At 42.4% G+C, this 16916-nt stretch overlaps 1 protein-coding gene across 20 annotated transcripts in view; it reads right to left on the minus strand.

Moving 5' to 3' along the window:
- Nucleotides 1-16916, minus strand: part of LOC118508921 (syntaxin-1A-like) — a 29812-nt gene that overhangs the window by 6876 nt on the left and 6020 nt on the right. For 3 of the 20 annotated variants that reach the window (XM_036048792.1, XM_036048794.1, XM_036048793.1), the window contains exons 3-9: nucleotides 9421-9601; nucleotides 9273-9346; nucleotides 8979-9162; nucleotides 8825-8898; nucleotides 8553-8690; nucleotides 5273-5383; nucleotides 4304-4453 (exon numbers count right to left, since the gene is read on the minus strand). In XM_036048792.1, the coding sequence (XP_035904685.1) occupies nucleotides 4376-4453; nucleotides 5273-5383; nucleotides 8553-8690; nucleotides 8825-8898; nucleotides 8979-9162; nucleotides 9273-9346; nucleotides 9421-9601 (840 nt within the window). In that variant the 3' untranslated portion in view covers nucleotides 4304-4375. Of the gene's footprint in view, nucleotides 1-232; nucleotides 2236-2770; nucleotides 3954-4303; nucleotides 4454-4949; nucleotides 5072-5272; nucleotides 5384-6725; nucleotides 6837-8552; nucleotides 8691-8824; nucleotides 8899-8978; nucleotides 9163-9272; nucleotides 9347-9420; nucleotides 9602-15905; nucleotides 15915-16916 lie in introns of those variants that run through there. The other 17 variants (XM_036048789.1, XM_036048791.1, XM_036048788.1 and 14 more) reach the window with 13 other exon arrangements.

The following is a 16916-nucleotide window of genomic DNA, read 5'->3' on the forward strand; positions in this document are numbered from 1 at the left end:
GTTTGGTGTGTATGTGTGTGTGTCTTTGGCATATCGGTTGCCTTCGCATGTACAATCCAAATTCTACATCGCACTAGTAGTAAATGATAATTATAGTAATAGCGATACGATCACTCCCTTTGCGGGCGTCTCTTTATAGGTACGAAAATGATAAACATAATAATACTAATTAAATAATCATTTTTACACGCATCTAACTTGTATGATCACATTATCCATTGCGCGGTGCGTGTAGTTTTTGCTAAACAAATTTATTTACATTTCACACAACTAGAACGGAAGAACGGTACGGGGATGATATGCACATTCCTCTATGGTACACATACAGACAGACGGTAGTCGAGCTTCAAGCGTCTAGCCGAGTGCAATCGCAATTCCTATCCACGCTGTTCTGAACTCTGTACACCGCCCGGACCCGCTCAAAAGGCAAAAGAAAATTCACACACTCAAGCCTGTGCGACGTCGTGTGTGATGGGATTTACGTTGTTCGGTTGTCTGTTTGTGCTTTTGCACACTACTACAACTACGGCTGGATATTACTGATATAAGTGCAACACGTATGTTTGGGTTATTGTCTGGAATATTTCACAATAAGGATTGAACCCACACTTTACCTCAACCACGCACTGTTTTTTTTTTATTTAAATGCTTAAACGGTGGGTGTTGACTAAAAATGATAAATACAAACTTATACCTCCTTCGGTCGACAAAGGACAAAGGATACGGAAACCGGAAAACAAACTTCTTCTCGAAAAACTCAATCAATGTGGTGTCGTGTGATGTAGCAATGGAATCGTGTGTGTGTGTGTTCGAGTGATAAGGAGAAGGTTGAGTAAATTTGACATTAAAAAACGTGTTATTATGTACCTGTTTACAATTTACACAATATGCAAAAGAGATAGACACTGTTGTGCTGAGGTGGTGAGTATTATGGGAAAGTAGGAGCACGTGAAGAGATGTTTGATACTGCTGTTTCTATCTTGATTTGGTTTGTTCTTTGTGGCATATCTCTACCCTCCGGTCCGCTGCTGCTGGCTGCTTCTGGCGCTCATCAGCATATATCTATTTAATGTGTTTCCTCCCTCTCTCCCTCTCTCTCTCTCTCTTGCATCTCTGTGTATTTCTTCGAATAGTTTTGATTGCAGCGCTTGTTTGATTGCTTTTCGTTCTAACGCGTCTACGGTGTGGCCCCGGGGGGTGGGGATGAGGGGGAGGGGAGGTGGGTTTGCACTGTCCTTGCAGTGGTGCCGCCTCATAGCGGAAAATCCGTGTACTAGCACAGCGGGTATTCGCGATTTGGTATCGGGTATTTGGCAGGTTTGGCGTCACGCGTTGTAGAAGTAAGTAGCGGATTGACGAATCGGCGACATTCGAAACGAAAGCGTGGGAGCATTCACAACTGGGTGTCTGATCTGTTTGAATCTGTTTGACAATAGTCGCACATGGCGCCAAAAAAGTGGTACGCCGTTCGTTGACAATCGAGCCTTTGCGACCTGTTGCTGGTATTCGCAGTGTGTCGCCTTAACTGAAACAGGTTACATGCCGTAGCCACACCGTACACGTTTCTTAAAATGTACTTGCTCCGGTCGTGCGCTGTTGTACGCTGGTGAAATGTACCAAATAAACCGAGGGACAAATGAATATTTGGTGGTATGGATATCCGAGCCGGAGTTCCCGTGCGCTCCCCATTTCTCGGATACTCAGTGCCCCGTGCTCGCACTGAATACATTACAAGAGAATATGCCGCAGGTGAATACTTGAGTGGTTCTCCTTCGTCGTTACGGATCTGCTTGTCACTTGACTGAACAAATTAGCGGTCGAGTTGCTCTACAGGCAACAGTAACAGTGTTTGTTCTCGATAATTGTTGTCTAAAACCAAACCCAAAGGGAAATAATGAACTGCTCGCTTATACTGTCCGTCTTCCACGTTTCTTTGTAGTAGCGTTTTTGGTCGTTTTCTATTTAATTTTCATTGCATTTGAGAACACCGCTCTTCGGCTGGGTGCAGAATAAATCATTTGTTCGCCGTTTGTGCATTGAGTTTTGTTGCAGTAGATGTTGTTGTTGTTGTTGTTCAGAATCCAACCACGTGGAACGTCGTGTTTGCGTGTGCCGTCGTGCGAAATCCGCGCCTCAATCTTATCTTCGCTCTTTGTTTTACATGAAGTAGCTACTGACGTACGATGCCACAATCAGCCCAAGCACGGTTAAACAGATCAGGATCATAATCTTCTTCTGCAGAGACGGAAGTTGCGTGCAACAACAACACATCAGCGAACCAACCGCATTGCAAAGTTGGTGTTCAGTGTGTGAATTTGTGTGTTTTTGTCGGTGGTGATCGGTGTGTGTGGGGAGAGAGAAACAGTTTTCATTTAGTGACATTATACATTGTATTTTACTTGCCAACCATACGTTTAGTAACCGTGTAACTACCCCAAATAGTTGTACTGTTCTATTCGAACTATAGAGCCATTTTGAAAAAGTAAAGCACACACGCACTGTAAATTACTTAAGTAAAGAATAACAAACTGTTCAAGGTAGAGTATAACCAAAAAAGACGATAAAAACATACATGCTACACAATTGATTGAGTATAATAACACAACTCGAAGTCATCCATAACAGAGGGGGAATATTTGAGCAAACGTTATAATCCATTTACACAGCAACGATGGTTGGTCGTGGAAACAAAACCAAAATTAAAATTATTTCTCGGGTGTAGTTAGCATTCAGCCAATTCCCTGTAACAATACTCTCACTACGTCACATGTCGGTATTGTATTAAAGTTGAATAATTTATTTGTCTTCCATAAAACAGAAAATTGTCCCACATTGAGTTATTAAATGCAATTATTGAACAAAAGAAACATAACTATGGACATGTACGAAGAAGAACGTAAAACACTAGAGTACTGCTAGAAAGCATTAAATACAACAAACAAACAAAAAAACAACAAACGTACGCTTAATAGTATACTGCTGTACAGCTCACAGTAGTAAAGAATACAGGATAACATTTTGAATCATGCACGCTTTCATTCGTCCCCTTTCACACACCAAACGTTTCTGCTTTCTGCCTCTTTGCGTCACCACAAGAAACGACCGAGCGGGCACAGACCGAGCAATGATGGTCTTCTTCTAAGGAACACACGCATAATAATCTTTGGCGTCGTCACGCGGTAGGCAACACTATCAGACGCTGTTTGTTCCAGCACGCAGAGCAAGCGAATCAAAACGGGACATCAATCACTGGAAAATGAAAGCCAACCCGCGCTAAATCGAATCCCATCGCTGGGCCGCTGCTTGCTTACAGACAAAGTACTCTATATTGTTCAACATGTATCACTCGACTCTTGGTCGCAGTATCAGCTAAAAGGAGTAACATTATTTAAATCATCCTGCTCGCCCCTTGTATTATGCGGATTATTGGCATCAATAAATAAAACAGTTACAGTAGCTACATTACTCACACCGTACTATGCCATCTATGTATAATGACTTCACCTCGTGGTGAGTCGAAAACCGGCAACACTCCCTCCCCGCTGCAGGTTTGCACTCTAACTCTTCAATGCTTTCGAGCAGCTCAGGAAGTGTTCATAGTGGAGCAGTTATTTTGTTTTGCATGAGTTAGAATTTAGTGTTTATTTTTCTACGTTTGCTTTGAATGCACCAACGCTCGGTAGCTCAACCTTGCTAAAGAACTACAACGGTTGTACGGTTGTTTTGCGGTATAACCGTTAAGACATTCTACGCGTTGTATTCTGACCGTAAATAATAATGCTCGTGATATGTTACAGAGTTTTATGCGTTCCTCTAACGGGAAGTAGTGGCATTTTGTTTTTTGATTCTCGACGCTTTCCTTACATCTATTACACATTACCAAATTACACTAAGAAAATAAGTAACAGAATGATGATCGTTACTAAGAGGCAAACCGCTATCATGACTTTTTTCTGGAAAATAAAGAGAAAACAAAACAAAAATGAGGAAAAGGTACAGCTTTGCAAGGTGAATTCACCGTACGTTTTTTTTTCTCCCAACACCATTTTTAGTAAAGCACTTAGAAACGATAAAAGGGCAAGTGGTAGGATTACTTAACAATGTTATTGTTTAAAAAGTTTGCTCATTGCTTGATGAGCTTCAGGGCATGGTTAGACGAACGAAGCCAAATTAAACTTGGTTAACAATGCTTGTGTGAGATTGTGTTCACTCTGCCTCACGTTGATCCACGTTCGAGTTCATCGAATCTTGCCGTTTAACACCTACACTGACACTGACATTACACTACACAGTGAAAACCTACCAAATTGCAATTGGTGAGCACACATCGCTTCTTTCCGATTGTACCGCACTGATGCCTTTGCTTGTGTGGAGTTTACGTTAGATAGATCGCCAAGAATACTACTAATATAATGATCGCTATGAGAACGCAAAGAGCGATCCAGATTTTTTTCTGCAAAATAATAATAAAGAAAATGGTTGGAATTAAAGAAATGTGACAGACAAACTGGTACGATCAAGCGGATCCTGAATCCTGAATCCCACTTCCTGGCACTTCCACAAGTAGTAACATTCACACATAAAATTATGGGAACACACACAATGCTCCAAAAACCCAACCGTTAACAGGTACACTGATAAGTAAGCACATCCTTTAGGCAAAACAAAACAAATTGTACAACCGTTTATACTCGCGTGTAACAATTCTCCCTCACGTACACGCACATTACCTTGCCACTTACCCAAAAATGAAATTGTATAAACACAACCACACAAAAAAAAGCGAAACAATAGACAGCACGCACACTATTCTTGTCGATTTTATCATTGAACCTTGCCCCATACTTCATCCTCGTATATTGTCCGATAAAAATGCAGTGAACTCTAGCCTCCCAGAGGTGAACAAACTCACAAAAGCTGTAGAATTTCTTATGCGAAGCGACATTTACCACGCAGTTGTTCCGGATGATGATTAATTTCCTACCAACGGATCAATGATTAAAAGATGGAAGCCAAGGTAAGGTTTGTGCTGTGGGATGTTGAAGCCCTTGCAGTATCAGAACCAACGAAACTGTGAGATGAATTAGTAACCGCGTTGATGGATCCCCGTTAGTTTCGCAGATCATTCCACGTCAAAAGAGCAAAGAAAGTGTGTTAGTATAGACAGTATAGACAGTCGATCACTATAAGATCGCTGTAATTAGATTGCTTAGGTTCAACCAGTACTGTTGTTGTTCGGAAGTGTCCTTCAACCGGCAACGAGCCAACGTACCTTTCTGGCCTTGGCCATATACTTGACGGCTTGGACCAAATCTTGTTGGCCCGTTGTAACGTAGTCCCGACTGTTTTCCACATGGTACTCAATTCGGTCCACCATTTCGCCCTTTCGTCCGAAGCCGACGACAACGACGACGACGATAGCGCACCACCACCACCGGGTTCGTGTCGGACGGGTGCGACAACGCGAGGTTGATGCAGGTTTGAGGTGGAGCGAGACAAGATCCCCATTCCGTCGCCATGGTCGGGGAAATGGGTGCGTTGGGTGGACCACCATTTTTCGTCCAGTTCGACAGGGTTGGCGTAGGATTCGCGTTCGTTTTCGAGTACGTGGTGCAAATCGAGGGAGGATTTGGATTTGAAGCGATCCATGGGAGTGGAAGGGCGATGGGATGGGGGGGAAAGAGCGGTTTTGGGGCCGTACGATTGGCCAGGGAGTGTGTGAGTAGTGGTAGTAGTAGTAGTTAAGCGATCACCGTTGTAAGCAGTATAAGCACAATTGCGGGAGGTAGAAGTACAGTGACCGACAGTCGACCCGGATGCGGTGTCGTTGGTGGCATTGAGGTCGCCAGTTTTCCGCGGAGAAGACAAACTCGGCACAACCCACAAAGGGAGAGAAACAAATACAACATTGTAGAGAGATTGCAACAGCAGAATCAGAGGTTCATCGATATTAGCCCGGGAACAGAAACCGAAGCCACGGATTATTCGGTTAGCCAAAAGTGTACAGAGACAATCCAGTACCAGCCAGTAAAAGGGTGCAAAAACCGTTACATTTTCCACCAAACGTAGCGCGTGGTGCGTTTCGAAGTCAGTCGTACGAGTTCGAGGATTCAAGTGTTAATAAACGTGGTAATTAGTCACCCAGTTCCAGTGAAACGGACACACGCACACACATTCATTCAAAAACACATTTGTGTATCCACTCACGCACAAACACACACACACACGCACGCGTAGAAAACAGTTCAAAGCAGTATGTAAGTCAAGTCAAGCAGGTTTCAAACAATTAGCAAAGGTTAATAGGTTATTGTTACAAGGATAAGTATGCAAATAGATGTAATTAAACACGTGAATTAAGTTACAGATCGAAAGCAAATAAAGCATGCAAGATTATCCACATATAGAAGCCAGTTTTGAAGTGCATTTTGTAACAAAACATAATGTAAGTTATTCCCCCAAGAAAACATTGATGAAAGTAGTATTACATACAAAATACAGGTAGGTCATACAAAGGGAACAGAGCGGGCAAAGGATCGTAATACGGGATTGAACGAGGTTGGGCGGGATTTTTATCATTTGTTTTTATGCCCCAACGGCACAGGAAACAATAATACATCATGATGGTCACAGAGGATGAGGATTTCAACACAAAAAACAATGGATGGAAAGAAAGAAAGAGAGAAAAAACACACAACATTAGCGTAAGAGTCAGTGGATTTACTCACCCGGCGGGCTTTGCTTTGATATTTAAGCGCTTTCTTTGTGTCTTGTGTCGCTGTTTGAACATAATCCATTGCATGTTCGACGTGATATTCTATACGATCAATCATTTCACCCTGAAGGAGAAGGAGGTAGTGTTGTTTTGCATGATACTTTGCGTCACGAACTTAACCTTATATCCGGTGAATGATTTGGTAATTGGTTTATACTACAAGTGTCTTGCGAATATTATTAATTGCTGGTTGCTGATCATTGCTTGCTTTTGCTTAAATTCATTGCTGATCACACTACAACGCAGGATGTGCGTGTGGGTGGTGAGGGGTTGAAGGGTGGGGGGGGGGGGTTGTTTAGGCCCTGTGGTTTCTTCTGTATGGTTCCACACACAAAAAAAGAGTCAGCCATCGCATCTTTTTTTTACACAAATAGTTTACACAAGTAATCCTGATGATTTAGCTTTCAAGATAGCAAAAGAGATGGCTAGCTTAATGATAAACACACATACAGAGAGCAAGAGAGAGAGAGACAGAGACAGAGAGAGTGCTCCAAGGTCAAGTGAATCGGAGGGAATGCAACAATTGTTCACAACAATACAAACACTGATGTTCCTTCGAACAAACATAGATATTACGGGGGAAACACAACATTTACATAGACGCTTTTCGTTTCAGGGTATCCACAGTTCAAGATTACTGATAGACTAGCGTTAGGTTTGATCTAATGTTACAAGATACTGAAGTACGGCAGGTGAAAATAGACAGGAAGAGTGATAGCAAGAGACAAAACACAGAATTTACATCTATCCATCATCTATCGAATGCATTACGCAGCAATAACTCAAAAAACATTCAGATGAAAACAGACCATCGAATCTGTTTCCAAATTAGCACACAAACGTGGAACGTGAGCCCTTCCATCTCATTTCCATCAGAATCATTTCAATCTGGTTATTCGTTTCATTATCAGCACGTTCGTGAGTTAGCAAGAACTATCCGTCGATGATACTCGGGCGTGTTTGGGGATCGTTATAGTCGCACTTTCGCTTCTCATCATTCTAGCAGCTCCTTAGCCTCCAAAGTAGCGCTTGAGGATCAACGCAAAGTCCTTCTTGTCCGCTGAAGCACGGTGTGCAACAGTTTAACAAACATTTCTGCATCTGCAACTGAGGGCTGTATGCGACAACACCGTCGAACCGGTTTAAAGTTCCACGGTGTTGGAACAGCCATCAGGTAGATAACGGGGAACTCTTCAAATTACGAGAAAAGCGTTCAATATACTCATTTCATAAAAGTTTTAAAAATTGTAAACTAAACGATACAATCTTCTATCCTAGAGGACGGAAATTAATGTGTCTGCAGAAAAGTTGCAATTGGAAAAGAACGAAACCAAAAATCTGTCAAAGGTGCTGTACTTAAAAAGAGTTTCTTAAAAGTAATGTTCATGCTATATATGGTTCACGAATCGAAAACAAAAATCACTTTTTTACCATTTATCAACTGTTTTTTTTTGTTGGTTACTTTTTAAACAAACAAAAAACTTCTTTTGGTAACAAGAAAAAAATTAATCCAAAGACACAAGGACCGAGAATTTGATATTGATTATGTCTCAACACTGATGAAGTTTAGCGATAGATGTAACTCATAAGGAGAATCCTGAATCATAGTAAAATTAATACTATTACAAGTGATTTCGTGGAGAGACTCGAATATTCTACAATGAGCATACGCGCTTCGTCGCGTTCAATACGAACTGAAATCTATTGTGACACGATGGTATACACACATCACACGAGCAAGGGTGCTAAGTAAGCCATGCATAGAAACTGTCCACCTTACCTGACTTTCAACCAACATAGCCATATCCATGAACATGTCATGCAGTTCCCTAATTGAATTTTCCAATTTTATAATATCTGCATGTCGAGCTTCGATATCGGCCAGAGTTTGCTTGGCTTGCTGAGTCTCCATGATGATCTGCAACCAGGATCGGCGCGTGCGCGAGAGCAAGAGAGCAAGATATTCCGGTTAGAATTGAAAACATTAGACAGCTGGACTGTGGGCTGTTTCCAGCACACTTCCGACCAAAACTAAAGGATCAGATCGTTTACCCCCTGCGTGAAGACGGCCGAATTGCCCTGCTCCAACATTTCCTCAAGTTCTTCGTTTGTAGTCGCTCTACCCGCTGCAAAGAGACGGTTGCAAAACAGTGCGCTATGGTTACAACATATCCGGTTCCGGGTTCGCATCATCTTTGCCACTAACTAATTTCCAGTTGTCGTTGTATTCTTCCTTTGCAACGCTCTCGGTAGTCCGTCTGGGTCCGGTTGTACTCCGTCATGACCTCGACAAACTTGCGCGACAGAGCCGAATGTTGCGTTTTTCGTATCCTTAGATCGGCATTCGACTTGCTCTGCTGCTCCTCCTGTTCAATGTTTTGCTCGATACCCTGTGAGTGTGTGTGTGTGTGTGTAGAAATAGGCGATTAGGCGATGCAAACCATTTCCAACAAACCAGAAGTGACGATCGAGCAGGCTCGTCCGGCCTTCGCTTCCATACCTTAAGCTTCCCTCTTACTCTGTTGGCAGTTTTTTTAATGTCGGCCATGAGGTCTTCAAGTTCCTGTTTGGTTTCTGCAACAAAGAGAAGGATTTGGTGGTCAGGTTAACACTTTCGCGTAAACGCAGCAAAAGGGCAGCAAACTTACTCTCATCTGACTGTGGGGCCGACAGGATGGCACTGTGTTTTTTCTTCACTTCCTCGACATTAGCCTGAATTTTGTCGATCATCATCCGTATCTCTTCCACCTCTTTGAAGAAATCTTCCATGAAGCTGCCCTCCACCGGCACAGCCACATCCTCAGGCATATCCTCATCATCGCTCTGTGCCTATTATACCGTAGACAGAAAATATACGAAACAAATGCATTTATGTATTTGCACCTTACAATGGGCGTTGCTTTGCAAACATTGTACACGTTAACTGGTATAAGAGTACAGCATCATACTACCAAAAGAATAGAATAAAATGCATCATAAACCGAGAGAATCAAAAATTAAAAGTTTTTTTTTCACAAACGGGCAAGCATTCCCCAGGTTAGCCGAAACCGAACAGCGGGTACAACAAGATCGGAGAAGTTATTTTAAAACAGAGCAGAGACGGTATATTGATCTCCAAAATCAATATCTTAAGAAAGATTAACCGCTGCTACGAAAGACTCTTTGAAACATATTAGAGATTGTTTAAAATACGCACATTGAAAGTGATTTAACCAGGCCGTATAACTAACAGATGCAGCAGTGAAGTTCATCCTGCTCGGCGTTCAATCGATATTTCATGCCATGAGTCACCATTATCATTAAAAAGACATCCAAACTCTATCTTGCTGGCACATCTGAATCGAAAACATCGTTCAATGTTAGATCCAGCTTTAGCAACATTCGGCACATCATATAACACCACACAAAACATGTATAGTCCAGTGAAGTGCGTCCGCCCTGCCCTACAGCAGCGTCTACTCTCGTGCAATAAAGCCGCACCCATCGGATGCAGCACATTGCAGAAGGCAGTTTTCAAACGGTCGGTCCCCGTACGGGATGCGGGGACCGATATTTACATTCAACGTTCAACGTCCCCTCTAGCCTTTTGCTGACGCCTACAACATAATAATCAGCGAGCGTGCGTGAGGGCGTTCATCAGCGATCTATAAGAGGAGGTTTCTTTCATTGTTCCCGAGCCTCTAAAGAGTCATGCGCGCAAACGGTTTGCAAAACTTGCTACCATGCTTGCGTGTTACGGGCAGCGTGACAAAAAGAGAGATGCCGAACGGGATGGATCCGCAAATGTCATCGCGTCCTACCGCCTACGTCGGACACAAAAAAGCCACCAAAGCGCCCGAGAGTGGTTATGAGCCACCAGACGCCTCCACCGTGTTAAAGCATGGTACGTTTTGTTATTTAACATAACCCTAGCTTGTGTCGTACTAGATCTATGTAAGGAAAATTATTTACTTATTTAACATTAAAAACGAGCGCACATCATCTCTTTATCTCTTTTCTTTTTAAATATTTATAATTGAGTGCCATAAAACGTGCAGAAATCCACCATAGCCATACCCTATGCTGTCGCCAAAGATGCATTAATCGATGACGTCAATAAAACAGATCAGTTTATGCGTCGGGTATAGGGTACGCGGACTTACTCTAATGACGTCGGTCGGTTTGACAGACAATATCTGCTTTCCAAACCACGTCAGTGACCATATCAGTTGTCACCCACACACTGTACTGCTTTCACCATGCAATTTTCACCAACAGCAGGCCATAGATAACAAAATCTACTGTCGACATCGATAAACATCAAACAAAATGTAGCGTGCACTCAAACGCAATCGTTTTTTTTTTTCGTTTACAAGGTAGCCCATCAAATCGCCGACACCATTCAATCCTTCCTACAAAGTACCAGGCGTCTCCATTGCACTGTGTTTCAAATGATTTCGTGTTTCCCTATTCAATTATAGGCGCTGAGTGGAGTGTGCACATAAATTTAATACTTGAACAACAAGCGATCGAACACGTTTGGTGTTGCATTTTATCAATTGTCCGAATTCCGAAAGCTTTTGGCAGCAAACCACATACACACACACACAAGCCAATCATGTTGAATCCGGCATGGATGGTTACATGTTTCTATCTTTGGCTTCTTTTGTCGGCCTGTGTAATAAACTGTTACACACACAAAAAAAAGCTGATTCTTTTCATTCGATGCATAGTGATAAAGCATCCTCTATTAATAGCTGGCATACAAAAATGCTGCGCTGTTTGTTTCCCCTCTTGCGTTCCCGTTTTATCTCCGGCCTAGAGCTAGCAGCACAGCAGCAGCATCTGCAGCAGCAGCAAGTAGGCGAGAACTGAGAGAAACAATTTTAGAGATCAGCTTAATATTTTATGAGCTGCCACTCTTTGCCAGCCAGCAACATTTTGCATCGTTTGTTTGTTGCACGCCTTTCCGGTTCAAAGAAAACACTCGACATCAAGGACTCGGTGTCCGACGACGCCGAACGACGAAGCGGAACAGAAAATTAATTTCATTCATGCCGCACCATGGAAGTGGAGCGTGCACGTTGCACAAAAATTGCAGCATGCATTGACAATAAATTTGATATAAAGCTACCTCTCCCAAATGAGACTTGGTCGAGCTGAGGTTATGAGGAACATTTTTAAAGCGCCAAGCACGTAACATTAGATAAATCGGCGTGCTAGCCAGCCAGTTAGCGTCCCATTGCAGCGGCCGTATCGTACGAAATAAAGTCGCACAATCGAAGGTATTCATTCCGTCGTCGGTCAGGGCGCATTCATCTTCCCACGGTATGACACCGGAGATATATATGAGGACTCAAGAGAGCACAACGATTAAATTGTTTTTGCATGACGATGACCGGGCAAATTATGTGGGAGCTTGATCTACTGAAGCTGCGTGTATGGCGGACAATAAAACATAAGAACACTTGGTGCACTCGATTGGTTCTTGGCTAAATTTACCGATGACGAATGCTGCAATAAACTTGAGCAGTTGCTTGGAGTTGTTGGATAAACATCATTTATGTAAATTTAATTTATCATTCAACAGGCTTATTACAAGGGCATTACGTTTGGCCCTCGCCCTCGCTTGCCTTAAACTGTTGCATGGAAGCATTTTTCCTACTTATAAGTATAAACAATGCCGAGCGTCAGGTGGAAAAGCTCCAAATAAAACCGTGTCCGTTTTAAACCTCTCGCCATAGCTTTCCCACCACGTGATATGGCGGCGGGTAGTGTGTCATTGTGAAGTTTCGTTTTTTTCTCGCTTTTTTGCTTCAGTAGTGTTTCCATTGCAATTACAACGAAATTCTGCTTCGTGCGTGAAACCAAACACCCAAACACGTATGTGTGAAATAAAGAGAAAAACGGAGAGATCGAGAGAGAGTGTGCAAGAGAATCGAAAACCATTCAGCCCATTGAGAGAATGTTGGCGTTCAAGTTCCACCTTTGCAATTAACCTCATAACCAAGTAATCGACCTCCTCCTCTACAACGCCACGGTACGCGGTCGTAGGTATCTACGCCAAGACATGAACATCACACGCGCACACACAGACACACAAAATAAGCGGCAACAACCCGTCGAGAGTTTTTTCCGGCTTCAAATTTCCAATCCCTCCCACACCAATATGCGTGGTGTGATGATGACCATAAAGAAAAACTCCCCCGTGCCGTTTCACACGCACACACCACAACATTGTCAGCAACATCATCATGAACGACCGAAAAAGCAGGTTCCCGAGATGCCAGTGCGCATGATCGCTGACGCGGACGAGTGTTGCAGACCAATTTCGCTTCCTCACACACACCAAGACACGCTATGCTATCGTCCTTCCGCCCACCGATCCATAACGCATTGCGGTATTCCTGACCACGGCAAAAAAGGGGATCCTTGTGCCTTTCTTTTTGTCCTTTTTGAGATTTGGGGGGGCATCAAATGCATGGTGGTCTCGCTACGTCATGCGATAAGAGAACCGACCCGACCAAAACCCGGGTGATTTTAGCAAAAAATAGAGGTTGGGGAAATATATTTTACCAGCTAGAATTCCGTCAGACTGGATCGATCGGATTCGCCACTACCAGGTCGGCAAGAGAAAGTGGCAAATGATCGGAAGAGTGCCGCCAACGGTAGACGCAAAATCACTCCGAGAGAGAGAGTTTCCGTACGATCTTGAACTTTGTTCGCCCTTGACCGCTTCGTGGCAATATTGCCAGCAGATCGAGAAAAAGCGATCCGAATTTTTGGCCACAATAAACCAATAACTCTTTACTCTCTCTCTCTCTCTCGCTCTCCCGAAATACAACATGTTCCTGTTCGATAAAACGTCAATAAATCAATTAATATCATCTACAACACGGGGGTACCATATAGGACTCGTGGTGGAAAAGGCATATAGACACGTAAAGAGTGCAAATTACATCAAGGGCATCAGTAAGGTCGTTCGTCTGTATACACGGAACACATGCAAGCAGAATGAGCTAGCTCTCGGTGTAGGAACACCAACGCCACTCGCTACCAGTATGGTAGAAGTGTTAAATGCACACGACGTTCGTTCGATCACACTTAGCACTCAAGCGAGGGTATTTTAGCCTAACGCAACAAATCTTACACTGATTCGCTCACATGCAACAAGCGAAAACTTCACAGCAATAATAAATACGGCCGGTATTTCCCGTGATACATCCAACAATCATCGATCCCTTTAACATCAAAGCCACGCGGACGGCCAACCGACCGGCAGCTCTAACTGATTATTATTGAGCGAGTTCTGCGAGTGAGTCTCCTCTAGCCAAGTTCGCTATTCGCTGCCCTTTTTAAGATGTGCTCCGTTTATCAGGCACGGAGTCGCGGTGATATGGCCGGCATAGAGGTGTATTATTGTTCCGTATCACATCAACACACCGACTGTTGGCATTTGCAAAAATCGCCCCCAAGTCGCTTATCTCGCTTTCGTCTGGCAACGTTTAGGTTTGTTTTATTATTTGATTTATTTTTTGGAACACACACACACACACACGAGTAACGCACCCTCCAACATCCAGTGTTTGAGGTTATCTCATCAAAAAAGCCCTCCCGCCCATATTCATTACACTATTGCCCGTCGGGTGTGCAAACAACATGTGTCCTTCTTACTTTCCTACGATTGTGCTCGTACGTTTGCGTCGTGGTGATATGGGCTCAAGATAGCGCCTCAACGGACAACGGACTGGCTGGCTACACGATGATATGAATTCTATCAGTGTGTTCTACACACCACGTAATCTGTTCCAAACAATATCCAGTCATTCGGGAGCGTTGCTTTTTAACAACTGATGACTCACATGCCCGCAGCGCAGCAGCAAGTTCGACCGTGTGACTGGTTCGAAAGTGTCGCTTCAATCAACAACCAAAACTAAGCTGTGAGCTCACATTACATGATGGTGCTAAGTGAGACACGTACACTGAAAGTGTGGACCCATAGACGACTGCAGTTCAAGGTTTGCTGGTCGTGCATCTCACGCGGGTTAATAATCCAAAAAAGGAAGACGTTACTCACACTGGTTCAATCACCCGGCGTTACCGAGCAAGACCGAGCGGCCTATATGAGTCACCTGTACATACAACGCAATTGATTCAACCGTTTAAGCAAATTGAGCACGAATTCATTTTTGAGAAACATATTTACATCACCATTAAGTCACTGATCGATAAATATTTGCATGTTTCAGCTGGGACTACACTCGTTTCGAGATTAGATTACTACTTTTAGTTTATGCAGGACTGCAAATATGATTAACCAATTTTTTATTAATTTCAAACCCTTCATGTGACCGCATTTTGCTACCACTAACGGCCTTTTTGCATCAAATACGAGCTCTATGAACTTGACGAGATCTATCCCTTGTACAGTGCTTAAGCCTCCATCATGGTCTCCTAATGATAATAGCACCGGACAACCAAGCGGGTAATAAGTTTTTAGGATTTCCACATGGCGTGGGAGATCGAAATTCAGATGAAGAGATGGCGTTGATACTTCCGCCATAAACCGTAACAGGTAGCGGAGATTTCTGCAGAAGGCCACGGTCACAATAATTATGTAGTTTAAACGCATAACAGGCTATCGAATGCTTGATAAACCAAAGGTATACATTTCCCACCAAAAAAAATCAGATTTTGATAGATTGCTTTTGAAAATTATTTGAAATTTAAGTACTTAACAATATTTAAAGTATTTCAGCGACAATAGAAAGGGCATGCACAATATCGTATACCAGGCAAACACATCATTAAACGAAAAACGGAAGCAACAGCTCATAAACTCACCTGCACGCAACACTTAACATAAATAGAATGTGCAAAGAAAATGTATCACGAACAAAGCATAAACAAAAGTTAAACAAAATCATTTTCCTTCCGAAAGTGATCATCTCCTTTGTCAACCGGAAGAGATCACAGATCACTCACAACAGAGTATGGTTCCCAATGAAATCAGCATTTTCAAGCCTTTGCATGCAAAACGGAGGGGGGGGGGGAGTGGACGGATCAAAACGGAACAAAACCAAGGGAAGCAAGATTAAGAAAGAAAGAAAAAGGAACGGTTAATCGGTAGCAACAATATATCGAAAGAACTAACCTCTATATCCTTTAGTTATTTATTCACATTGTACAATACAGTGGTGATGACGGGGGTTTGATTGGTTTTTTTTTTTGTTTGTTTTATCATTATCATTTTTGTTTTCCATTAGTTTGCACAACAAAACACATCCACAAAACCACAAACGATTACACACATTCAGATGGACACGATAGCAGGAAGATGATTCATATTTGGTGGTATTGGTGGTGGTGGTGGTGGTGGTGGTTGATGGTTCATTTTGCAGTACAGGTAGAAGTAGTAGTAGGAGTAGTAGTAGTAGTAGTTACAGTAGTAGTAGTAGTAGTAGTGGTAGTAGTAGTAGTTACAGTAGTAGTAGAGAAGGTAGTTGTTGCAAATATATGATGATGATGGTGGTGGTGGTGGTAGTAGTAGTAGTAGTAGAAGTAGAAGAATACAGAAATAGTTATGAAAATAGAAAAATAAAAAAAAACATTTATTTGTACATTTATTTACAACAGTTATCAAATACGGGGCTGGTTACAAATGACAGATAATACTGCTAAGATTAGCTAAGATAGAGATTTAAATTATAAAATAAAAAAAAACAATAGCACGATGTAATACATAACAGACGACTATGGCGCTACAACTACAAACATGACAATCGATGCATATTGTATTCAGTTATAGATGAATCAAGTTATATAGATCAACGCAAAACAGTGGATGTTACTTCGTTCTATCCCGAAACTACTCAGAGAGGGAATATCTGGTGTAATTCTGCAATCATAGGTGCTGGATATCAAACGTCAATCTAATTTAGTTAGTTATTAGTAACACGCGCTCTTCAGTAGAATGCCTGTTCCTTGAGTACACCTTGATAGAACACAGGTTCCTTGAGTACTTACAAAATGCTTAAGACAATAAAGGAACACCGAAGGTAATATTCTATCTGATCAGTTTTCTACTTCTTCTTGTATCAAGGACCTGTTTGAACATGGTGGCCATATAATAACTTACTGGGGATATTCATTCTTTTTTAAACGG

The sequence above is a fragment of the Anopheles stephensi genome, chromosome 3, assembly GCF_013141755.1.
Source record: "Anopheles stephensi strain Indian chromosome 3, UCI_ANSTEP_V1.0, whole genome shotgun sequence".
In the NCBI taxonomy this organism is placed as follows: Eukaryota; Metazoa; Arthropoda; class Insecta; order Diptera; family Culicidae; genus Anopheles; species Anopheles stephensi.